The 26275-nt window shown below is 38.4% G+C and overlaps 2 protein-coding genes across 5 annotated transcripts; both read right to left on the reverse strand.

Moving 5' to 3' along the window:
• Positions 1-158: 158 nt before the first annotated feature.
• Positions 159-20669, reverse strand: golga1 (golgin A1). Of its 4 annotated transcripts, XR_008604754.1 has the most exons (25): positions 20479-20669; positions 19570-19864; positions 17366-17456; positions 15336-15410; positions 14054-14151; positions 13931-13963; positions 11446-11574; positions 11029-11198; positions 10025-10136; positions 9861-9944; positions 9182-9307; positions 8563-8658; positions 7594-7689; positions 6589-6684; positions 6087-6227; positions 5444-5518; positions 4966-5055; positions 4409-4511; positions 3981-4141; positions 3555-3713; positions 3389-3448; positions 3058-3282; positions 2895-2981; positions 1851-2144; positions 159-1211 (listed from the first exon to the last, which is right to left on the reverse strand). XR_008604754.1 is itself a non-coding variant. In XM_055020526.1 (24 exons), exons 2-24 carry the CDS (start codon positions 19696-19698, stop codon positions 2064-2066), a joined length of 2517 nt encoding a protein of 838 aa, XP_054876501.1. In that variant the 5' UTR covers positions 19699-19864; positions 20479-20669; the 3' UTR covers positions 159-2063. The 4 variants fall into 4 exon arrangements, 3 of the variants coding, with proteins under 3 accessions (XP_054876501.1, XP_054876502.1, XP_054876503.1); XM_055020526.1 differs by having other exon boundaries at positions 159-2144; XM_055020527.1 differs by lacking the exon at positions 15336-15410 and having other exon boundaries at positions 159-2144.
• A 733-nt stretch (positions 20670-21402) lies between these two features.
• LOC129351627 (serine/threonine-protein phosphatase 6 catalytic subunit) lies at positions 21403-26047 on the reverse strand. Its single transcript, XM_055020578.1, has 7 exons — positions 25918-26047; positions 24821-24916; positions 24618-24683; positions 24399-24540; positions 24239-24318; positions 23910-24119; positions 21403-22270 (listed from the first exon to the last, which is right to left on the reverse strand). Exons 1-7 carry the CDS (start codon positions 25990-25992, stop codon positions 22022-22024), a joined length of 918 nt encoding a protein of 305 aa, XP_054876553.1. The 5' UTR covers positions 25993-26047; the 3' UTR covers positions 21403-22021.
• Between the last annotated feature and the right edge of the window lie 228 nt (positions 26048-26275).

Here is a 26275-nt window from a genome sequence, read left to right on the forward strand (position 1 = left end):
TGTGTTAACCCCATGAATCTGTGGTGTACTTTCTTTCTACAATGACTACAATCTGGTAAAATTGTTGCAAATTAGATTTAATTACTGTGTGCAAAAATAGAAGAGGAAAAGAATGGCAAAAAGACACTCAATAAATAAGCAGGGTTTGGATTCAGAGATCAGGTTTTGTGACCTTTCTGGGTTTATTTGTAATCATTGGAAAGCAATTACAACTGTACTCAAGGCGGTCATTAAATCATAGAAAAGCTAGACGCAAAGTTGTAGTGATGGAAGAATATTGTGAGGGACAAAACACAGCTTAACTGATGAGATTACAAAGTGTTCCCAACTGTTAATTGCCTTGGAGATGGTTCATCCCACCCAAACAAATAAAATGACTCCAGTTGGCCACCAGTCATTACCAATCAGTTAGTAAAACAGGAAAAATCTGCATTCAAAACTGTTTTCCTGCACCCCAAAATAAAAAAGAAAAACCATACAAGCAACTTAAAATTCCAGAGGAATAATTTGGGGTGCACCGATTGTAGTTTTCTGGCCGATCGCCGATCTTTAAGAAGCCTGAACTGCCGGGTTTAGGTGACAGCAGTCTTTTTGAATGAAATGTTTCTAAACAGAAGATGACAGTGGCTGATGGGGACTCAATGATTGGAGTGCATACATATGAAGATCTGCTTCACGTGCGTATCCGCTGATCTCTGATCCTCCAATATAAAGGACATCAGGGCCAGTTTATCAGCGGGCCGATTTATCGATGCGCCCCTAATTTATAAAGTCTGAAAGCTCATTCATCAAACTGAGAACTGGGGGAACACATGAGGCAGGGGGACTGATTGACAAGCGGCAGCACAAATACATTAAGTCCTGGACAATGTTAATGACAAATACTGTAAACTCCAACTCAAATTATTTACACCCATTGATTTAGAAATATCTCAGTGCATACAGTATGTACATATCTCTATACACAAATAGACATGTTGGAATGTAAATTCATTTACATTAAAGGCAGGTACAGATTATATACATAGTATCCCTCAATTATTTTTGTTTCTTTTCCAGTTGTTCCTGTTGAGCAGATCCATGTTTTAGACTTAGACTTATTTAATGTATTGTATTGTTAGCACTGGGGCTAAAAACAGTAGACCAGCATTAGAAGTTAGAGAGACATCTGACCGGCACTCCGATTGGGGCCACTGTTACTGTAAAATCAGCTGGAACAAAAGCATAAAGAGCAAGCTTTTAGTAATGAGTCACACTACGATTAAAACAGTTTGAATTAAGGCCATTCTGTTTTTAGCTCACCACACAGTGGCAGGTAAAATGTTGCCTTTAAGTACCAAAAAAACTAGTACAAGTCAATTTCACCCAGTAAAATTATTTGATTGAAATTAATTTCAGAAAACACAGAAATAAAACTGACTCAGTCGGAGGAGATGTTTGTTTTAAGTAAAGACAGTCTGGATCCAGAGACACCAGCGTCAATAATTATGTCCATTTTACTTATCAATGTGTAAAATATGTAATCTGAACTTTTTTCAGTTCAACCTGTAATGAACTGAAGCCAATGCAGGTTTAGTCTTTTGTACAGACTAACACTGATAAAAGCATTTTGGATTTAAAACATGAGATGCACTGAATACCATGCCAACACTGTCTGGTGGGGATAGCGTTGTCATGGTATTGCTTTTTTGAACAAAACAAACATCAGATGTGTGGCGGTAAACAGTCTGCCTATCTCTTAAAGCATAACAGAGAGGAAAACATTCAATTTGTGTCAAATGTCAGAGGTAAATTGAGATGCCTACAGCAGATACTAACGAGACTGTCAGTTCCCTTTAAAAATCAATTACCAAATGCAAGGTGGTTGTGTCTTGATAATACTGTGTAGATCCTTTTTTGCCAGGAACACACAGACAACAACTGGTAACAGAGAGCAGGGGGAAAGCTGTAGGAGGTGTTTCCAAGATCAATAACAGGAGCCACAACTCGAAGAGGTCCTCTTCCTGGATAATCTGGTCCTTTATTTCCTTCACTGTCACCACAGCAGTTCACTTTGATGCTCATCAGCTCCAGTGAGTGGAAGAGCCTGAGATGGAAGGCCGGATGATTCCTTTTGGAGAAGGTTTGGATCCAAACCAGGACATCTAGAACAGAGAAGAGACACAGCTGGAATTAGCGTTAACCTGCAGAGAGAAAACTCAAAAATGTTCATACAACAGGAAGTTATTCTGCTCTTAAAATCTAAATTGAATTCACTATTGGTGAATCTCAATGAGACGCACTACTCTGCAACATTTCATTGTGCAACGTAGCTCGTCTAACAAAGGAAACCTCACCAGGTTCTGCCTTATCAATGATGTCAATATGTGATTCACAGCCCACCACAAGGATGAGATTTGCATTTAGGGTGGAAACTGTGGTAATAACTATATAGTAATTATTAATGAACCTGAAAAATGGTGAGTGGCCAGAAGCCCTTATAGTGCTTTATCTAATTCAGAGGATGCCAAGGCATACATATTTACATCCCTATACAATCATCAGCATGCATTTTTTGTAGTTTCCTGTGATAAACCAACAACAAAATGTCCGTAATTTGTAAATAAAATAAAAATAACAAGCAGGTCAGAGCCTAAAAAACACGCATTTCCATTCACATCACAATTATCCTCTATTGTATAAAATTCCAGTAAAATTAATCAATACCTGTGGCTGCAACGAGACTAACATATTAAAGAGTGGTAGAACCACAATACACCCACCAGCTAAAACACTGGAAATGCTTCCAGTTGTTCAGGAGCAATTTAAGCAGGAACTCAGTAAAATGAGACCACAATTACATTTTGTCACCAAAAACTCCCAAAACTAAAGTGAAAGTTAAAAACAGCCCCAACCTTGTACTCTAGAGTTTGCTTCAGCATGTCCTCTTCCTCTCGAGTGAAGTTGAGCAGCACAGACACAGCTCTGATCAGCTGGTATGCCTAACAGAGGAGACACCACTAGTTTAGTGCGTGCTGATCGGATCGACCTGGCAGAATGCAAGTGGTGATGACTCACCTCCGCCTCCCTGGAGGACATAAACTTGAGGACGACGTGCTTGAGATACTCAAAGTTGATTTCCCGTGAGTCGTTGAGGTCAGCGGTGTTGGTCACGGTGGTGTTGGAAGTGGGCGGGCTTGGGGCAGCTGACAGCAGTGGATCCAAATGAACACGCTCCTGTTTTTCTGCTCGGTTTTCCAAACACTTTTCTTTCCCTTCAGCTTCGAGTTCAGGCTTTAATTTCTTGAGCAAACAGAAACAGGGATTTCAGGACAGTCTAGGAATTAATCAGTAGCCTGTTTAACCTATTTTTTTTTTAGTATGCACACATGTGCTTTCAGATAGATACCAGCTCTTTCTGTAGAGTCCTCTTTAACTCTGCCAGCCTCTGCTGCAGCTGCTTGATGGTCTGAAAACAACATGTGTGTTTTATGATGGGAGACAGCAGGATGTGTTTAACTGCATATTAAAAGGTGGGCCATGCAACGGACTGTAGAGTAGATAAGATGTCTGACCCGGTTCTTATCGCTGAGCTGCTGCTCCAGCTCCCTGTTGACCCGGTGGATGTGATCCAGGTCGTCCACGGTGACACAGCCGTTCTGGTCCTCCTCACACACCTTTGGACTCTGAAGCTGTTCTGTTAGCGTTTCCACTTCCACCTCCAGGTACGAGATCTGAATGACACGCGCCAAGCAGTGCTGTCATTTCATGCTTCACATCATTAATCCACCTCAATGTAACCACTAATAAATATTAGTGGTTGAATAATTAATAATTAAGTAATTCTAAATAAAACTTTTTTTTATTCAAGTCTCATAAATAAATGAATGAGACTTAAATAATTATTTTGTAAGTTCTTGTATGTACAGTAATTTGGTACTCTTCACTCTTCATACAGCTAGCCTGTGTTCCATGTTGAAAGCTAGTTAGCGTGAGCTGACCCGTGCCTGGCAGCTGTCCAGCTGCTGTGTCTGGCTCTGCAATGCCCCCTGCAGGCTCGTCAGCTGGGAGGTTTTGTCCAGCTCTGCCTGTTGCAGCTGGGCATGCAGCCGCTCCATCTCCTCCTGCAACTGAGCCAACGAGTCCTGCCGATTCTGCAGCTCTGCAGCACACATACACAAATGCATACATGGATACAAAGGTTAAACCTTGAAGCCACTTCTCAAATATCATAATATCACAACAGCTGCAGGATCTTTTAGAATCAAAGTGACAAAAATCTCAAACATATAATTCAAAAACAGAAATTATCATCTGCTTTGAAGGACTAATGATATATATGTGTGTGTGTGTGTGTGTGTGTGTGTGTGTGTGTGTGTGTGCGTGTGTGTGTGTGTGTGTGTGTGTGTGTGTGTGTGTGTGTGCGTACCATTCTGAAGTGTTTGGACATCCTCATCTCTCAGTCGCAGTTTCTTAGCAGAGGTAGATAACTCCTGTTGAGTGTTCTGTAGGCCCACAGTCAGCTCACCAACCTGACATCAACCAAAAACAGATGACTGTCAGTCCACACTGATCAATATTTCAATATTTAATACCTTGAAATTGAAATCTGTCTCTTTAAGAAGCTCCTGCTGTTTTTGAAATTCAGACTTCATAAAGTCATTATGATATCAACACTTTAAAAACATTTTTACAAGCATTACTCTGAGAAGTAGTTTGTAAAATGAGATGAGATGATGAACAGTTCCAGCAGGTGTTTGCTAATTGCTGCTGGCTACTCTGAAGGGGCTGAGTGGGGGAGTCCTCAAAGGCGTGACTGAGTCCATCCGAAAGGTTATTCAGGATATTAAAGGATTTCTCAAACATACATGAAAGTATCAAAGCGACACTGCAGGGATGTTTTTGTAGAGGGAATTACATCATGTCATGAAGTAAAGCTTAAAAAAGTCGATTTTACATGATACTGCGGTGTAGTTTCAAACAGACCTGTGTCTGCAGCTCCTGCTTCTGCTGTCTAGTTTCTTCCAGAGATTTGGCGATTTCTGTGCTCACCGTCAGCCGGCAGCTCAGCTCCACCTGAGGAAACAAACACACATTTACTCTGCTTCCCTAGAAGTGAAAAAAACGCAAATCAAATACTTAACAAAAGCTCTGCCATTGGACAGGTCTCAATTTAACACAGAATGTGGACAGATTTGCCTGTTTCATCAAAGCTATCCAACTTGAAAAAGTGCTGATTGAACTGAGAAAGTTATTTCCACATGTTCAGTGTAAATATAAATGGTTCTGAAAATATCCAATATTTTTACCCAGAATACTATAAAAAGTCAAACTCATTGAGACAAAACAGTTCTTAGCATAAAAGTCACATGTTTGCTGAGTCAGCAACAAGTTTTACACATTTTTATTAATATTAGTTTGTACAAATAAGCATTTTTTTAATCAAGACTGTTGTAGTTTTTACCTTACAGTTCTCCAGCTCTTCTGCTTGCTGCTTTAACATGGTGTTAGCTTCAACCACCTGTTTATCCAGATCAGCCTGCCAGACAGAAAACAGGCTCTCCATGGTGTGACAACACACAACAAATACATTTTTATTTTCATATGTTTTTGTTTAGCACTTATAGAGCTATTAATAAACATTGATCTATCTCTCTACAAATAACTGCTGCTGACTGTGTTTCCATTGTCAATATAATTTCACAATTTGACATTTTGAAAATGAATGTGCATAATGGAAACAAACCAAATGTGAAAAAGGTTTTGTTTTTTATTAGGTTTTAGTGATAGGATGAGATGATAAATTGATTTATTTAGCAAAACTGCAATGGAAACACTTTTCACATCACACGGGTCACATGCTCAACAACATGTATGTAGCCACTGGTGCAAATCACAAAGAAGACGACAGAAAGTAGTTAGAGGATGCTGACGCAGCATGTTTTTTAATGACTTATCACGTGATGCGTTTCTTTTTTAATGGAAGCACAGTAATTGCAAAATTGTGGTTTGTTTGGTATTAGCAGAATATCGGCAAAGTTTTACAAATTTGTAATGGAAACGTTGCTACCGTTTTCACGTAAACAAAGAGAGAAGAAGAACCATACCACTCTGTCCAGGAGAGACTGTTTGTCTGTCTGCAGAGAGGAGATGTTCTCCTCCAGCCGGCTGGACGTCTCCACACTCTGCTGCTCCAACAAACACAACTGCTGCTCTAGAAAGGCCTTCTCAGAACTCCACTCCCCCTGCTGGAAGAAAACTGGCCTTAAATGTACTTAAAAAAAAAAAAGAAATTTGAACATTTTGACCGAACCTATAATGGTACCATCTCCAAAAGCAAAGGAGTTCAAATGCACTTTTGGAAGATGCAGATCTTTTTATAAATAAATTTCTGTTACTGCACTGCCAATGCTCCTTTCCTAGTAAAACAAGGTCCCCAGGAGAAGTTATGCATACTGAACGTAAAGTAGGTTACCTTAAAATTAAATAGCTCATTAATGTTAAACTCCCAGGACACACAGCTATCTGTTTTTGCCCATACATAAAAGTTCAAAGGGGAAACTGCAAATTTTGAAGTGAAAGAGGAGGAGGCAGTGTTGGGATGTTTACCAGTTTCTCCATGTGCTTCTGTTTCTCTGTGACCTGCTGCTCTGCACTCTTCATCCTCTCTGTACTCTGCACAACCTGCTGCTCCAGACTGGCAATCTGAAACAAGAACATGTTACAGTAAATATGCAATAAATGATTGAGATGCCGGTGAGGAAAGTTAGAGATGCCTGAACCTAGGTGGAATATAAATTCATTCTGCTGATATAGTTAGGGAGTTTTGTTCAACTTCTTATCTGTTGGTTTGTTTGTTGATCTTTTTTTAAAACATAATATAGCACATAAAACATGCCATGGACTAAATGTTCAATCAACGTGAAGAAGCTTTCCTTCAAAGAACAAGAAGTCTGGTTTCAGATCTGCAGTGGAAACTACTGGTCAAAATAAGATGTCATTCAGCACTCAGTATTGATCAGAATCCAAATTAAATGTTAATGAAATTTAGAATTAATATTTGAGGAAAACTACTGATTAAGGAAAGAGGAGAAAAGTTAAAGTAAGAAAGGATTACAGAAAGATAAAGAGGAAGAGCAGAAATCCATTTCTTGTAAGGGGGTTTGTTTATTTCATGTTTTTTGGTAACATGAGCACAGAGAAGAATACCAACATCTATCCTACTGTTTTCATCTCAGTAACATTATTCGCTTTCTAATGTTCCTATTTGAAACTTGGCTGAACTTTGAGGTTTATCAAAAGAATTTCTTTAAAATATATTTAAGATATATTTAAAACCATATATTATTATATTATATATATTCTAAAACCATATTAAAGATTTAAGCATATATAAGTGGCAAAACTTGAAGTGGAGTTGAGCTGTCCTCTGTGTGTTGTGGAAAATTCAAGAATCTCAGAGAATATAAACAAGTCTTAAAAGAAAATTATCATGACCATAATCAAACTAATCCTAGTCATCACAATGTAGACCTACCATGTATTATAAACATAAATGATCAGTAACAGTAAATGAGTCCTGTGATCATTACCAGTAAGTGTGAAGCAGTTTACCTGAGCATCTGTTCTCTCTCTGTAGGCCTTTGAGGAGTCCTCTTTGTGACGAAGAAGAGTCTGCAGCTCACTGATACTGCCACTCATCTTAGACACCTGAGTTCAGACAGGAGGACACACCAAGAAATCAGGAAGATGGACCTAAAGATTTATTTATTCTGTTCATTTAGGATGCATTCACAACAGCTCTGTTTAGTCTGCTTTAGTCATTTGTAAGAAGGTCCAGTTCTCAAGTGGCAGTTTTAGCTTCACCTGGTTCAAATCATGTCACAAAATTCTATTACAAAACAATCAACATATTTTGCTGGCTAATTATTTACTGACAAATCTATAAAATAATCAATAGATCAGTCCTAACTTCTCTTGATGTGAAGTCAAGCAGAAAGGACTCAGCTTTTCCACATGTTGGTGTTTGAAGGTGTAGATACATCAATTGTTACAAATGATCAAGAGTTCACTAAAGGCATACAGCAACTGTATTATGGGTGATAAAATGTTTATTTTTATTTAAAAAAGAATTGAATTGTGAATTGGCATCTTGGAATGTGTTTCTAATATTGTATGAAAAGGACTTAAGTGGCTAAATGAAACATTTGCAGAATGTGGCAATTTTATTGAATTAGATTAATTAATTAATTAATCCTAAGAACAATTGCTAGAAATGTTGATTTATAAAATACCGTTAGTTGCAGCCCTAATGCATTGTTGGTGTTTGTCTGTTTCAGCCTCTTCATAAAGAGAGGAGAACACAATGAACACAATGAACCTTCTCATCTTTTTCAGTCATAGCTGAGATGTAGCCTGAGGGACCAATAGATAAAAAAAACATCTTCTTGGTTTTTGCTGAATACATTACAAGATTCAAATTGTCAAATTGTTACTTGGATCATTTACATCCAGCCTTAGAAGTGAAGGAGGGCATATTTATTTTTAGATAGAGATGTAAAGTGAGCAGATGCATCGCTTCACCTGTGCCTCTAGAGAGCTGACCGTGTCGGCGTGGCTCGTCCTGACAGCCAACAGTTCTGCTCTCATCTGTTCCAGGTTTCGCTCAAGGTCAGTTTTCTAGAACAAAAACAGCAGCAAAGGTAATCAGAATGATTCTGCTAGTTCCCTTCTCATATTTATGTTGACAAAAAAAAAAAAACAGATTGTTAGTCAAAATTAAATCTGACCAAACCTCTCTTGCTTTAAGACGGCTAGAATTATTCATATTATTTCAATTTTCTGAAGGCCAGAAAACATGGCGACAATATTTTTTTAGAGACAGTTTTTGTAACTTTCCAAAAATTCAAAAGTTTAAATAATTTTGTTAGTCAGGTGATACCTTGTCTTTCAAAATGTACATGTATAAACTTTTGAATTGAAGCAAATAATTTAACTGACCTAAAAAGTAAAATACATTTGGTCTGATATAACTTCAGATAGTGAGAAAGGAATGTGTATGTGTCTTTTTTCATTTGGTGCATGCAAATATCTGGTTTCAACTGTATATTATGAATTGCCTACAATAAGGAAGAATTATTTCTAAGTTATGGACAGAATGATCTGTGAAGGGATTATAGGAAGCCTGTTGGGAGAAGCCCACCTCCTGAAGGAGCTCCTGCAGATGCTCGTCCTGGCTCAGATTCCCCTGCAGCCGTCTCTCCAGGGACGAAGCCTTCCTCTGAAGCTCCACCAGCAGCCGCTCCTTCTCCTCCTCTGTCACTGCAGCCTGACCAAACAGTCATGACAAGTTCCCACTCTGTAGTTTTGAACTTGAAGCCTACTAATGAACTTGGCATCTTGGAATGTGTTTCTAGTCCTGAATTGCATGATAACTTCATCGCATGATAAATAAAAACCAGCTTGATAATTTCCATTTGGATGATGTTTTTTTTTTTCGTTACTCTATCTTTTTTTTAACTAAAGACTGGATGATGAGATCTTTAGTCTGGTGCACTGGTCTCAACAAGACCTTTTTTTGAAGGACAATTTTGTTTACAGAAGCTTCAGTATACACTGCCATTTTATTTGAGTTGTTTTAGATATTTAAATGGCCTTCCAGTGTTGAATGTTTATTAGAAATAAAAGTTAATTGATCTTTGACAGGGTGTTCTTGCATTTTTATGCTATTATCAATATGTTACTTGAAAATGGTCTCAAACTAATATTGTTGTTTACCGTAATAACTTCTAGCACAATTTATCACCCAGCTTAACGGTTTTATCATAAAAAGCCAAGTCTTGACTTTGTCTAAGAATTATTTCTGCCACCTTTGTTCTCACCCTCTGTAGTTGTAATTTCAGGGATTCATTGTCAGCCTGCAAATCGTGGAGGGATTTCTCTAGGGATGATGCCATGTTGTGAGACTGAAAGAAATAAAAAGATAATATGATTATGAATGGATCAGAACGTGTGCAGTGCAGAAGTTACAGAGTTCTGAGCTGACCGTTTGGAAGTCTTCTGAAACCCGCTGGATGACCGCCTGCAGATCCTGGCATCGTGTTTCTAGTTCACAGATCTTCTTGTCTGCTTCCTCTCGGAGCAGCAGCAGTTCTTCTCTGCACAAGTACAAACAACAAGTTGATGATCATATCAGGGGTTTGCAGAGAAAACACTGTTCATAGGGTTCCTGAGACACTAGCTGCCCTACAGAGCTGCTGGGGGAGTTACACCTGTGTCGTCTTTTAAGCCAGATAAAACACAACTGCCACATCTCTTATGCACACAGTGTTCACCAACGGAGAAATGTTGGTGAACAAGACGGAGCAAAATGTCAGGACTGATCAGACTTCCCACCATGCATCTGGACAATCCTGCCCTGAGTTAGCGGAAGCATATAGGTATTAAATAAGAGGGGTCCTAGGACTACAGGACTCCTCTTAAACTCCATTCAAGAGGAGTGAACTGACATACATTCAGAGCAAATTATTAGCAGGTTACAACAAAACAGAGTAGAAAATAGCATTAGGTTCTTGCTCTAAACTCCTCCTTTGCATTCTCCTCCACAGCTCTTTTGGCTTCCAAACAGCTCCTAATTTATTACCAGTTCCTGGCCCATATGTTAACATAACTTACAAATAGGAATCTTAAGTACAATAAATTATTTCGCATTAAATGTTCCCTGTATGAGGATCCTCACACTTGCTTAACTATGTATTTTTTCTGTTATGAAAGCAGAGATTCTTACTTGGTAATATTTTAATGAAACTTTTAATTTTTAACAAAAACAAATGAGCAAAATGCTAAAAACAAATCTACGGAGTAGATAATAATAATTTATTGTTATCTAATCTCTTTAATCTTCAGACAAATGCTACTTTTCTGACAAGTGTCAAGAGAGGAGGACAGATGGATCCAGTCTATAAAAAGTCCTGAACATCAATGCCGAGACTGAAATGAATTCTAACACAAAGCTAAATGATTCCTTGGATTCATGGCTGAACATCTCACCGCTCTATTTCCAGCTCTGAGTTGAGTCTGCTGCTGTCCTCATGCTGCTGCTGCAGAGACTGGAGCTTCCCCCGAGCCTCGGACAGGCCCCGCCTCGCTGACTGAACCTCAGCCTCCTTCTGCTGGAGCTCCCGTTCCCGTTGGCTCAGCATCTCCTCCTTTCTCAGCAACTGATAGACAGAAAGATTTAAAAAAAAAAAAGTACCACCTTAAGAAAGCAACATGGATGAGCTTTGTGTAGCTGAGAACAAATGAAACATTTCCTTTGGGTCCTGCAGTGATATAAAGAGACTGCACTAAGTTACAGTGAAGCTCTTTAATTAAGGCTGTAGATCCACTCTTCGCTATTCTAACTTCTCTATTTAATCCCAAACTGTGCTTGAAAAAGAGATGTTGACAAACTTCCCATGTACGCACCATGTGCTTAACTTTAGCAAGCTCTTGCTGCTGAAAGCCTTCCAGTTCATCCAGGTCATCCCTTTTCTGGAAGAGTGCTAAGCTTTGATCCATCATCTCTTCAAGCCGAACTGACAGGGCAGCTTTCTCCTAAACATACAGAATAACTATTTATACCAGAGATTCCACACATTCGCCATTCCATATGTCGGGTGGCAACATACTCCCTGACACTCCCTGTGGGGTTCCAACAGTACTTCTACAGTGTGTGTGTTTGTTGATGGCAGTGTAGGTCCAAACGAGCAGTGCAGAGAGCATTCTTAAAGGGGCAGTATTATGTGTTTTCTCATTTTATAGCTCAATCAAGTAAGTATGTTATCTTTCATTGTTATAAAAATGCTATATCATCAAATATGACCTAAAAGAAATTTGACTTTGTAATTTAACATCTTGAAATTGGACCTTTGTCTCTTTAAGAAAGGCGTGATCTTTCTGAAACTCCACCTTCAGAAAGTCATCACATGTCTACTCTATTAACCCTTTAACAACAATTTATGTCAGCATTGCTCTGAGAAGTAGCTCCTATTATTAGCTCAGCAGATGTGCAGTTCCGTCAGGTGTATCGTAATTGCTGCTGGCTAGTCTGAAGGAGCAGAGTGGGAGAGTCATGGGGGAGGGCTGCTGAGGCTCTTAGGCGGTGCTTCATACTTGACAGTGGAGCCAGGCCCCAGCCAGCCGTTTTGCACAGCTGACTGGTTGCCAACAGAGACTACAGGACTTCTCAAACATACATAAAAGAATCACGCAAACACTCCAAAAATATTTTTGATGATGGAATAACATCATAACATGATGTAAAGCACACAAACGTTGATTTTACACAACACTGCCCCTTTAACAAACCAAATGGATTGTTCCAACAATGCTCAGTCCAGCTGAAGCCATTCTGTTTCTGTCTTCAGCTTTTCAAGAATATACATGGTGTTGACAAGAGCTCCAGGGGTAAAATCAAGCTGTTGAGTTTTTGTTCACACCACAGGGAGCACAAGAGTAGACATTTCACTCTGACCGAGTCAAAATGAAGGGAGTATGTGGTGCCATAGAGCATTACGGTAAATCATAAGGTTGGATGACACTCAGCTCCTGATATCCCGAAGCATTCTCAGAATATTGCCACCATATGTCCATATGTTCGAGCTACGTTGTCTTGTTAACAAGTGCAGCATGTTAACCTGTAAATCTATGCATGGACTGCATAGATTGAAAGAATATTTGAATTTATACTAACAAACCGGTTTCTGTAACAACTGGGCATGCAGATAGCTAGCAGACTTTAGGATTCTTTAAATTCTCCAAGACATTGGTCTGAAGGATAAAACATACCAGCAGGTGGCGGTACTAAAGGATTCAGAGCCATTATATTTCAGTTCAACTTCCACATAAAATTTGAGATGCAATTTAAGATACTTTAAGCTTAAACCACAAGAAAATACGACTTTGATAAATATGTGAGATTATACGTTTTGAAATTTTATTCTATCTAAACAGACAATAATGCAAGCATGGTTGCGGGTTGATAACCTACTTACTGTTCAGTTCTTTTAATAGAGCAAATAAAATGTTATATTATGAACCATGGCCACTTGTTGATGGAAGAGCATTTTAATCATTATGTTTCAAATGTTTGGTTTGTTTTAATAAGGCCCAGAAATATTTACCCTTTTTCATCTCCCTGTGTTTGTTTGCTTGTTTTAATAAGTATGTGATTGTTATTAGTTAGTGGATAATTTTCAATTATGCCAGCTTCAGATTCATGACTATAATGTCATAGATCTTATCATCCCACCTGAACCCCAACTGTCCCCAACCACAGCAGAGCAATAATAGACAGGCTTCTGTTAAAATATCATTCAAAAGGAGTACCAGTCCTAAACATTACATTTCATTTTAATTATGCTTTATTTGAAAAAAAGAAAGGTGCATCAAAAATAGTTTACATCCTTTTCAGTGAAAATTTTCAATTTAATAAAAAAAAAATTCTATATTGGCAGAGCAATCTTGTAACTTCTTATAAATACTGATTGGACTTCTGCATCTTTCTTTCTCTTTCCATGATTCACTCTTTGCCATGATCCTAAGTTTTAGCTTCCTTCTGAGATTCTCTTCCAGGTTTAATAAGGACTGGCTGGGCCGTTTGAAAATATTACTGTTACGCCCAGTCAAAAGAAAGACGACAAGATTAAAAAAATACTTTAAGCCTAAATCTGCCAGCAGTGTGAATAATTTTGGGCTTGACAGTATGTAATGGTGCTACCCACAAAAGATGAAGTAAAAAATGAATCAAACCAAACAGCCCAGTTTTACACCACTTTACAATGAAATGGTAGAGAACATGCATGCAATATGATTCCACTGCACATTTCAGCGCCAAGAAAACGTTCAGGGAATCCAAACTATATCAAAACCTCCAGAAAAAACAACATCAGAAACAATTTGAGGTACTTGCTTTTTCTACATCAGCCATCTTCTCCATCCATTCCTGTAGGAAGAGGGAGAAAGAAATAAGCAAACAAGCTAAACTCACAAACTAACAGTTGCTGTGAGATTTGACAGATACAAAGGGGTTTACCTGATCCTTTTTTTCCAGAGCTAAAGCCATTCCCTCAGCCATTTTGGCCCTGCTGTTCAGATGACACTCATTCTGCTCTTGGAGTTTCTTAATGGATGCTGTGCAGTGACAGTGACAGCAGGAAAAAAAGAAAGAAACCATACAAAGGTTCATATGTAAATGATACAGCCAATAAATCAAAAAGAAGCTTTGTTAGTAGCTGTGAAGGGAGATTAGCTGTTCTTCCTGGAAGCAAAAACGAAAAACAAGAAAAAAACAGGCAAAGAGAAGCGATGCATGGCGTCAGAGAAAAAAGGGCAGAAAGGGTATTGTTAAGGACTCTGTGCAGGGTAAACAAATCCACCCTGGTTAAACCTCAAGTAAATCCCTCAGACTCTCCAAGAACCCCCTACCACACAGGGGTGTCCACACATTGACCTGATGGTCAGAGTGAAGGACTGTGGTATGAAACCTAACCAGATGCTTTTGTATGCAGTTCCACAAAAAGATAGAGGTTTTTTTTTTGCTGGTCTAAAACTCAAAGAGTCAGAAGTTATCAAGAGTTCCCGACAATATTAAAACACTCTACGCCTTTAAGAAAACAATAACATTATCACTGGAGAATCTGAACATCTTTAATTCTTTCACTTCTCAACAAAAGGTTTTATTCGCTCTTCTTTAAAACAAAGACCATATTGATTTCATTTTATTAATCCAGCAGATCTTAGATTGACAGAACAATAACAGCTCAAACCAAACAGACTTTGTGGTTATAACATGACAATAGGTGATGAAGGGCAGGAATACTTCTGAGACTGCTGCAACTAGCTAAACAGCAAATAACCCTCTAAAGACCACAAGGGAGGCAGGTGACATTTGAAAGACAACCTAGAACTTAAAAGCTCTCAGGTTTGAAAGGTCAAAAAGATGAGCTGGAAGTAATTTAAGGTATTGGAAGAATTTGTTGAGAAATTTCACCTCTGGCAACAAAGTCAACAGACCATAAACCACCTGTGCTGACTTCTACTATTTACACATGGGTCAAAGGTGTGGCTGAACTCGCTGCCCTCTGCAGAAGGTTTCGTACTATTCCATCAATAAAGGACACAAAAATCTCCAATTAAATACAAGAAGAAACTAAGGGTGGATTTTAGATTGAAAGAAAAAGCAGCAGCCAAGTGTCCACAAAGCAAAGATTTAAAACTAATCCATACAGAAGTGTTGATGCGCTTAGTGATGCTGAAGAAGTGAAAAGATAAGCAAGAAAGAGAAAGCTGTTTGGGAGGAGAGGAGAGGTACGTACAATCCTGATGCTTTTCTAAAGCAATTTCAAGCTTCTCCTTGGTCTTCTGCATAATTCGTAGCTGCTCAGCGTAGTCTAGTGTCGAGAAGTAGAGTTTTGGGATGGGGTATCGACAACACATACACACACACACACAAAACAGAGGAACAGACCAGGTAAGAGACAGGCAGGGGAGGATATGAACAAAAGAACAAGAAGAAAACAAAAGGGAAAATATGATTGAGAAACAATGGAAGGTAAAGTTTCTAATGATTTTCACATCTGAGAAAACCATACAGGTTTAAAGGCTTCATGAGAATGTATGACCTTTAACCTTTTCTATGGGTGAACATCATTACAGCAGCTAAAGGGAATAAAAGGAGAGAGTAGGGCTAGAAAATAAAAACAGCAACTATTCACAATGGATAAAGAGTACACACACAATTAAACAACCACAGACACGTTCACTGATCCCAACCTGATCTCAGCTGGAAAAACTCAAATGAATAACTGAAACTTACACCAGCTGCAGGCTCATTAAAGTCCAGTCAAAATCAGCTGCTCTGCCTTCAGTTATGAAACATACAACTAAAATGTAAAATAAAGTAATTTAGACTTCATATAATGACCTTTAGTACAAAAATATTGCACAGCTAGTTAAGACTACCATTTTACCAAAGGAATATTTCACTGTCAAATTTCTCCAGAATAGATAAGAAGTCTGTGTAAAATTCACAGAAAATAGAACCGAAAGCAAAGCAATGAACAGGATTCGTAAAAACCACTTAATCTTTCTATCAAACACAAAAAACATATCATATAGAAGATAATTAGAACTTCTGAAAAAAACTGTGAAAAATATGGGTATTAAGACTTGAGGAAAGACTCCAACTTATTTTCTACTGGAATCACAGAAGTGAAGTCACTGCAGACTTCTAACATGGACTGACTGCTTTTGTATATTTATACCTCTGTGCATTACTGCTGCAGGCTGCAGTCCAACTTGGATTATTATTTTTCAAGATATCATGGATGTTTGCATTCAAACATAAAAAACTGATACATTTTTCACACAGCTTATACAATATTAGAATCCAGGATTATAACATGAACTTTGTTGAGCTCAAACTATTCAGATATTTGTCACCTAACCAAACTGTAAAAGGCCATTTTTTTATTTGCAGTTATCATAAGGTTACTTTCCTGAACTACTTTCCTGATTTTTAGGCAAATCAGCCCAAACTGAAGGGTCTGATGTTCTTCTTCAGGATGGAACACCTCTCTGCTACATGACCAGTAGCAGAGAGGTCACACATAAGTTGCAAAACTTATGTGTGATAATTTAAAAAAACTTGATGATCTTTAATCATAAATCTAGTTTCAATGATTATTTGAATAAGTTTGGTGCAATGTTTACACCAGATGCTCTCTCTAGCAGAAATGTTTTGAATTGAATCATTTGTACCTGCTTCATCATCAGTATAATGTTTGTAGACTTTGACCAATGGGGTATTTTACTATTTAGGTGATGTTCTAGTTGAATGTATTTGAGGTTGACTTTCACATCATTATTCTACCAAATAAGCCTTTTATGTAACACCTCTCTGCTACATGACCTCTCTGCTATATGACCAGTAGCAGAGAGGTGTTTAATGTGAAATCAGATGAAGCACAGAACCTCTTTCTGCCATGAACGTTTTCAGCTATTTGGTAATCTGACTTAAGTCAATAACAGATTCATAAAAAGTCAGATTACCAAATAGCTTAGAGAAAACACATGCTTTATTAATGAACGCTGAAATTGTTTCATATCTGTAGAGGCAGCTCTACAATAACAGAGTTTTTAGTATTTAACTAGGGAATTCTGATTGATGTATCTTTGGCAAAAATGGGAATATTTGGCTTCCATCAAGGAAGTAGTTTCCTTTTATCATTGACCCTCAGGTTTTATTGTTTATCAGCACAAGGTTTTCTGCTTTCTGCAAACATTAAATGACTTTCATCTGTACTGAATCAGACTGAAAATGCTTGACCTCAGTCCCACATCCTACCTGACAGCTTGGCCTCCAGCTTCCGGATCTGATCGTTTCTTCTAAGAAGCTGGGCTGACAAGTCGTCCCGGGAGCTGCTGCCGTCAGATGCCTACATACGGAGAAATGGCAAATAGGACCTTCATCAGAGAAAACGTAAAGATATTTTAAGATGGCTACAAAATGAGTCACAAATACAACAAAAAAAGGTAAAATACAAGGTTTATCTTGAGACCTTGTCACAGCATATGTCTAAACATCTTTCCCAAAAATGCTTTTATTTAATATTGCTTAAATATTCTTGGCTAGGAACACTCAGTACTGCTGAATTTTTTGAAGTGTTTAAACATACAGAAAAAAAGGGTTTTCTTAACACATATCATCATTTAATTTGAAAATGTCGTTGTATTAGACGACTGTATTCAAACTGGGATATTGGATGTTCAAAGGGCAGAAACACATGATCCAGTGGTGAGCAGTGGTCAGTTACAACCCTTCTTACATCTGGCAGTTAAAGTCTGCAAAGCAGACCATTTTCCTGCTCTTATAATATTTTATCCCTCGGAAAGAGGGTTTCAAATAATGATTGTTTTAGAAATCAATTAATCTATTGGTTATTCTGACAATTAATCAGACAAAAAATGGCACAATTGTTAAGCTTTTCTTTTACAATCTTAGATATACATCAAAGAGGCAAATAAATAGCTATATATATATATATATATATATATAGAGAGAGAGAGATAATTCATGAATACAGAGCAAAACATGCTTAATAATGACTCTCCCAAATAAAACATTCAGAAAAAATTCATAGCAAATATTTTGGTACACAGGGTGAACAGAAACAAAAACCCAGATGTTACATTTTTAGCTTCATACTGCTGAAAAACAGAGTAATGATCATATTAACATATCAACACAGTGAGCAGAAATTAATACTCTAAAAGTGTAAAAAGGACAACCTGTACAGAATACCTGGGCTGTACCATAAGTAAAACCAAGACACTGCTACTCACTAAATTATTTAGGTGAGCTCAACCTCCACAGTTTTCCTTTGAGAGTGAGAGACGACACCATTCTGAGAGTTTAACATGCCTCCATTTGTTTTATTGAGTAAACAGCAGACCGAAACGCAAGACACACAGTGAACAGTAAACTGTACAGATAAAAAAAATAGTTAAGAGTTTTGTGGTTTTTAAAAAATAGATTACCAAATCACTTAAAACATGGAGGACTTATTCTGATTTGCTTTAAAGGCCAGGAACAATAGCTTAAAAATGGCCTGTGCAAGAGAGACCAACCCAGTGAGAAATCCTTGTTCCAGCACGATGTCAGTCCCACGCTGGTTCGGCTGCTTGAACCTGCCTGACTGGCAACCATTTAAAACAGGGCAAGACTTTCTAAGCATGCACCGATCTGAACAGCCCGGGACACTTTGCATTACAGTACATCACAATATGACACATAAACTCCACCTGAACTCTGGACATTGCTGACATTTAGGCAAAGACACCTAAATAAAATTTATCTGTCATTATTCAGCAGAAAATCTGATGATCTCTGAAGCATTTAAGTTAATTTTAACTGGTTATTTCTTCTCTTGCATTTCAGTAAGTATTTTGGCAATGTTATATTAGTTGCTGCAGTACTTTAGAACAAAGAATTATCATTACTCTCCAATTAGGGAGCATTATCAAGAAAAAAATTTAATACTGTATAAAATCCACTGGAAGCACAGTCCTGGAGCTCTTAAAAGCTTTTATCCAATCTGGGTTATTGTCAGTGTTGGAGCTGGAACACAACTGTGATGAACCACTGAGTCCAGGACACTCAAAAGCATCTTTATGATTCTGTTTATAATTTTTAGATTTAAAGAGACAACTGGGATAATCCTAGACACATCTGAGGTGTTGAACAGAGGATCCCAATTCTGGTCCTCAGGAACACCGCTCTATACGTTTGAAATGTGTAGCTGCCTCAGCACACCTGATCTGAGTCAAACAGTTCAGGTTTCTGCAAAAACTGTTCAGAAAGAATGGACCTAATTTAAATTTGTCCTGCTTTGGCTGTTCCTTAAAACTGATTTTATTTGGCAGATGGTTTTGCACATTATATAATAAATTTTAAAAGTCTCCATTCATACCCTTTCATCAGGAAAGGGTATGAAGCAAGTGATGCAGGACTGGGCTACAGACCAAGATGTGAAGTTTCAAAGTACTTACAAAGTCATCCCCAGAGTCAGCTCCTGCTGAGGTAATAGATTCCTTGCTAATGGTGCGGGGGATCCGGACACCACTTCTGGGGGCTGTGGCTGCCTCCTCTGCAATCTTCTTCTTCAGCTTGGCAAACATGTTCCTCCCTTTAGCGTCTTGTTTTGAGTGCACTTTACAACTTCTGGAGAATTTGTTACCATATGTATGGATGTTAATGCCTGTTGTTCAGAGAGCTCAAGAAAATGGTCTCGTCTTTTCTGTTCCCACTTCAAAACAGGCTTGCGGTGTTTTCATTCCGCTACATCTGGAAGAATAAAAAGGACATTTGACATAATGTATGAACCAACAAAAGAGGTTGTTGAAACTGTATTCCAAATGCAAAACCTGAAGTTAATGAGTTTGGCATAAATAAAATTTGCTCTATGCCTTTATGGTAATGTTCCACGTAAAACTTGAGATACATTGGTTCCAAAAGCTGCACTGTGCACCTACCTGAAGTGCTCTGTTCACTTCAGGTAGGTGACAGCAACCTGAACACCTCCGTTTGATAGATCCTCCAACAACAGGCATTTAAATATTGGGGATACAGCAAGGCGGGAACTCTTTGAAAAAGCTCAGAAAGTTGGATCTTAAATCAGTCGATCAGTTTAGAAGATATGTGTCAGTTCATCAAATCTTATCCTGCTTTCTATAAGTTGCAAAGCTAAATGTGTTGCCATGGATGAGCTTCTGTTTATGCTGACTAAATTTGCGTACATCATTTAGCTGACACATTGCTGTCTTATGAGGGTTTATCAAATTAGGACCGTCTAGGCAAACTGACACATAATGTTTTGACAGCCTCCTAGCTCTGCTGTTTTTAACAATGAGAGTAAATGTTAGCTCTCGCTAGCTTACTGCTTCTCCAGACTCTCTTACCATAGTAATTCCAACTAAAAGTCCACTCGTTGCACTTCCACGTTCTCGGTGGCTTTACATATTGTCCTTTTCGATGTACACTTAAAAACAACTCCAAGAGAAGTAGGTAAATAAAACGGTAATGGAAAAAAAGTCGATGAAACTGATTCGTCTGATAAGCTAGCTACTGCTGGGGAGCGAGCTACACGTAATCAGCCAACCACCAGCTGACTGAATACGTCAGGTGAGGCCTCTGCTGATTGGCTAGCAAATTTTGTAGGCGTGGCAACATAGATAGTAACTGTTTTGGTGAACAATCCCTCAGACCAAGAGGTAAATTCAGCATTTGACAATAGCACAGTATAGAGACCATACATATTAAACTCTGACAACTTGTTACAGAAACTTATGTTCTATCACCCACATTGAACCCCATTGACTTTCTGGAATCCTATATAGTAATATGCAGTAGAGAATCACATTCAATAATTATAGCTATATATTATCTAGAAGTTTGAAAATGGCCACAGACGCATATTCTTGGGATTGTGACTGCAGATAACCACAGTGACAGTTTCATTATACACGAGAAATCATGGACCCAGTGGAAAAAAAATTGTTCTCTTGTAATCAGAAAAGTTATAGATTTGATTTGTTTCCTCTCCTGCACATGTCAACGTACCTCTGGGCCACTTACCTCAGGTCTAGTTTATTACCAATCTGCATGATCAGAATATCAAGGGGAAATCTCTGATTATACACAAAGTCAACATCAGAATCAAAAAAAGAAAACAAAATTATGGTTCTGGGGTAATAATCCAGATTCAAATACAACATGCCAAGAAATTAAAAAGTCGGCTTTACCTTTGGCAATAATCTGAATGAAAAGGCTGATTCCGGATGACATGAGATAATATCTATTATTTAGAACCCTACAACAACATCTTATGGCATAATACTTTTCAGTAGGATTTATTTAAATACAGACAGGAATAATATCCACAAAGAACTGACTTTACATTTTGAAATTGCAGACTGTTACCACAGTTTAAACAAAACGTAAAGGAGATGAGCATTTTTTTATTTTTTTTTACATATTAACTCTCAGGTTTACAGTTTATCCATGGGGTTATATGATGACAACCGGGAAGTGAGACCTGTCAGGATGCAGAGCTTTGAATTGTGAGCAGTGCTTTTGTACATCCAGCTAAATACATCACCATAACAAAATAACATCAAAACAATCTATACATTGCTGAATGTGCAATCTGCTTCTTTTTAATGGAAAACAAAGAAGCTTTATAAATATGATTTTACATTGTCAGTTGACTGGAGTCCTTCTTCTAATACAGCAGTAATGCTCAGCGACCCTCCTTTGCTGTGGTTTCTAGGTGTAACTTAAGCTGCAGAATAACGGCATTAAATGCATCACAGAGTGGGAATAAAAACTGACAGCTGGCACCAAGAAGTGCTCCCTTAACACACCCAAATACACCAACGTTTACATGAGTTCACAAGTGCTGTGCCTCTGCCTACTGAACAAGCTGCTTCATCTGAAGAGCGTCTACAGGAAGTAAGGGGTCGTTGTTCGGGGAGGGATGACTCTTTCGGAGTCAGGCACTGCTCTGAAAAGCTTTGGCTCCCTTGTGTTAACGTCTTTGAAGACCATGATGGATGCGATGTTGCCGCAGCGGTAGCAGTAATTGGGAGCCGACCACACAGTGACCAGCTTCTCGTCAAACATGAACTTGTAGCCTTCGTGGACGAGTTGATGTGCCCTGCAGATGAGCTTCAGGCTGTTGATGTGAACAAACTGCAAAGAGAGAGAGTGAAAGATAAAAAAGCAGGAATTGTTAGCTGAATAGTTTCTGTCCTGAACTATATGTGTGTATATATATATATATATATATATATATATATATATATATATATATATATATATATATATATATTTTTTTTTTTTTTTTTAATCTGACGGAACAATCTGAAGGGTGTGTGTTATTTTACAATTCAAATGCAAAGGGCTGAAAGGCTTTCATCTTGTCAGCACAATATAAACAAAGACAGTTCATGTGGTAAAGGCAACATTTATTAATTACGATTTCATAATATTTCTTCTCTATTTCAACACTGCAGCTGGCTTCTTTTCAGTCTTCCATAACTGAAGGATTCTGTATTGAGTTTTTTCACTTTACAGCTGCATAGACGGCTCTCAGTAACCCCGCTACAGAACTTTTTAATCTACTTTAACTCTTCAGTTTTCTGAACTGTAGTTATTATCATCCATTAAATTCAGAAATTCCACTACCTTAGTTTCAATGGTAATGGATAAACAATATTTATCACAGCTTTTAAAAAATATGTGTTTATTACATATGGGTTAAAACTGTTGCGATGTCATGACAATAACATAGCACATAATTTGCTTAAAAATAAATAAATAAATAAGAGTTCCTCTGCCTCTGCCCTGTGGTTTCACTCCAATAGAGAAACACAACTTGATCAGAAACAACCAATCAGAGCCAGGAGGGTCTTAGCACTGTCAATCACCCCCTATGTATGCTGCTCACACCCTCCCCTTTTCTCTCTGCTACACTACAAGTGGTTCACCGCGATGGAGCTTGCCATTAATCCTCAGGCTAGTTAACATGGCTACCAATGACGGCGGATAAGCAGTTGTTTCTCTGCTATCAGCACATTGAGCAACACATGGTTGAGCTTGATTGACAGCGCTAAGACCTTCCTCTTGACTCTGTTTGGTTGTTTTTGACCAGAACCCGTCTACTTCTGTAGATGATAACGTAAACACTGGGAGGAGAAGGAGGAGTATTATACTGTCAACACATTCATACACTTCCATCTATCTGCCATGCAAATGTTTAAAATGTCACAAAAAAGAAAATGCAAATTAGCCGTGTTTGCATCTATTGGTTTGGAGCGAATCAACCAGGATACACAAAGATGTACACCAGGCTGTAATAACAGTAAAATGTTCTGACAAATGTCTGGAATAATGTTTCAATCTCATATTTAACTCATTAAGTCATTATCAGAAAAGAAAAGAAAAGAAAGAATGTACTTAAAGTGAGCGTAAAACCTTTTTTTTTTTTTACGAAATTGAAGAAGTTTTTCCAATTTTGTTTCCATCAACCATTTCTATTGTGATACTTACAAATAAAATAAACATAGGTGAAAACACGATGATTGTAAAAGTTTTAACAAGTAATCTTTCCTTTGTAAAAGTCACATACTTCAGCTTACAAGGGATGAGATCTTCTTAAGATTTGAGACAAGAACATAAGGACAAGTCTTATGTTGTATCCTTATTAACTCACTATTGGACTGAATAGGTCTTCTATCTTCCAGTTCTTATTGTTGTCTAGCTATATGATTCATTAAAGATTGATGAGCATTTGACCCATTCAGTTCATGTAATGTTTTCCACCACCTACCTCATTTGTAACTTTAGCACCAAAGAGCCAGCCGGCTCCTCTGGGGCTGATGGCCCAGGTGTCTACGTCTTCAGGGTCCGACCACACCAGGTCACAAAAAGCTCCTTTATGAGGGATCTCCTGATTTCGCTCGATGGTTCGAATTTGATCCAGGGTCTTTATGTCTGGAGAGAGGCCGCCATGGACACACAGAATCTGCTCGTCCATCAGCTGACAGACAGGGAGAGGAAACAGAATCACCCTTCCTTTTCAGCTGGATGTGATGAAGCTGTTAGGTTTATCCAAAATGCATTTTTCATTAAAACAAACATGACATATTTCATACTTACAGCTGCAACTGTTAGCATGTCAAATACTTTAGTGCAGTATCGCCAGGCGTTTGCATTCCCGTATTTGGTTTGGCACTCGTCTGTGAAATATGAGACGTTCTAACAGAGTTTAGGGGTGTGGGCAGCTGACGCTTGGCATTTTCTACAAAACTAGTCTCACCGTAAAAGCCGTAGACTTGCGTAATCTGCCTGCTCTCATGGTTCCCACGCAAAAGTGTGATGCGGTCGGGCCACTTGGCTTTCAGCACCAACAGGTAAGTGAAGGTCTCCAAGCTGTAATATCCTCGGTCAACAAAATCCCCCTGGAGACAACAGAGGTTGGTCACACAAACTCCAAACACCACAACTCTCACGTTCAGTCAGACAGAAACCAACAAACCATGAAGATGTAATTGGTGTCTGGAACCTGGCCGCCAGTCCGGAACAGCTCACACAGGTCATAAAACTGACACGAGCAGAGCACAAATTAGTTTGGACCTTATATTTTATTTGCACAAAACACAACCAGATTTTTTTTTTTTTTTTACAATGCAGAAAAAAAAATACAAACCCATCCTGATGAATTTACAGAAAGTATCTTACCTGTCCATGAATATCTCCACATACAGTCACTGGTGTAGAAACGGGCTGAACATTGGACTCCTCCAGCAGGAGATCACACACATAGTCGCATAACCTCTATGGAAAAAAAACATGGTCAGAGGGAAGGGCCTGCAGCAGAGCAACATGTCCACCTTCAGATGGACAATCTCTAGAGAGAAAAGGAACTGCTTGTCACAATTCTATGTTAAGTTTTATTGTTTTTTTGGCTAAAATAAATCAGGCAAGTTAAGCACCTGAAGGACAGTGGTGTCCAGAGTCTCAGGGGACGTTATCCTTCATGTTTTACTTATGTCCCTGTTTTAACACACTTCAGTCAAATGAATGAAATAAATGCTGCTGTTAGACTCCAAACTGGATCTTCAAAATGTTGTCATCTAATTCCACTTCCAAAGCAACTTTATTGAATCCTGGTTGATCATCAGGTGGATTTCAAGAATTTGGTTTTGACTTGGTGATCTCTGCATGGACAGACACCACTTTACATTTCAGAACGTTTATATCCATACATCCCCATCGGGGCCTTGAGGATCTATGATCAAGACCTGCTAAAGGACTTTAGTTGAGCCTCCATCGCCAGGATGGAATATTTATGTTTACTAACACTTCTATTCCATTAAGCCTGAGCTATTTTATTAAAGTTAATGGCAATAATGTGGAAAACTTCAAGAGGAATGAATATCTTTGGAAGGCACTGTTGATCAGTGTTGTTGCCTCCATCGTATGTGACGTTTTGCAGTGCTGAAAATATGATTATGGCAGGTGAGCTAACGGATCAGATTATCATTACCGCTCGAGGGTGACAGATAGAAAAGGTTGAAATGTAAAAGAGACAGAGAAAGCGAAAGGGCCAGCTCTGTCTGGCTCCAGTCTCTTAACATTCCTCAGTGCAGTCAACATAAACTGTTGACTGCACACTATTCACTTCCTGTCCAAAACAGCAGCCTAGCATCATCAGCTATAACCAGCTAACGTCCCCTTCTGACTCTGTTCCTGTTTACTGCAACAGAAAGACAGCGCTGCTAGCCATTCTTAAACACATGTCTGTATAAAACACGTTTCACGAACGTCACATTTACCTTGAGGTCATTTTCCGGGAGGTATTTACACTGTTTGGCAATCTCCGCATATTTATCTAAATCTAGCGGCGCCATTGTACCGCGAAGAGTTGACTCTTGCGCGCTTCCTGCGACGCTCCAGCGGAGTTCCACACACCTCTTTTATTGCGCTCTACCGCCACCTGCCGTCTGTGCGAGCGAACTGAACATGTACCAATTGGAACCTAGTAAAAGTTCAAATAGAAAGTCCTCACATTTCAGATTTCCTCTAAATATGAGATTTAAAGATGACAAATGAAAACTTTATCTCAAAGAAATTAAAAAATTATCAATTTATATTTGATGGAGACAAATGTAATTTGAGCAAAACTATATTATC

The sequence above is a fragment of the Poeciliopsis prolifica genome, unplaced genomic scaffold (genome assembly GCF_027474105.1).
Source record: "Poeciliopsis prolifica strain line A6 unplaced genomic scaffold, Auburn_PproV2 SCAFFOLD068, whole genome shotgun sequence".
Classification (NCBI taxonomy): Eukaryota; Metazoa; Chordata; class Actinopteri; order Cyprinodontiformes; family Poeciliidae; genus Poeciliopsis; species Poeciliopsis prolifica.

Excerpts from the sequence above, each read along its gene's own strand:
- golga1 (XM_055020526.1), bottom strand. The coding sequence starts at position 19,698 with ATGTTTGCCAAGCTGAAGAAGAAGATTGCAGAGGAGGCAGCCACAGCC. Across the intron at positions 17,457-19,569 it reads CTGACTCTGGGGATGACTTT|GCATCTGACGGCAGCAGCTC; the intron begins GTAAGTACTTTG and ends CTCCGTATGTAG. Across the intron at positions 2,145-2,894 it reads AGCAAACTCTAGAGTACAAG|ATGTCCTGGTTTGGATCCAA; the intron begins GTTGGGGCTGTT and ends TCTCTGTTCTAG.
- LOC129351627 (XM_055020578.1), bottom strand. The coding sequence starts at position 25,992 with ATGGCGCCGCTAGATTTAGATAAATATGCGGAGATTGCCAAACAGTGT. Across the intron at positions 24,541-24,617 it reads ACACCAATTACATCTTCATG|GGGGATTTTGTTGACCGAGG; the intron begins GTTTGTTGGTTT and ends TGTTGTCTCCAG. Across the intron at positions 24,319-24,398 it reads GCAAGTCTACGGCTTTTACG|ACGAGTGCCAAACCAAATAC; the intron begins GTGAGACTAGTT and ends CATATTTCACAG.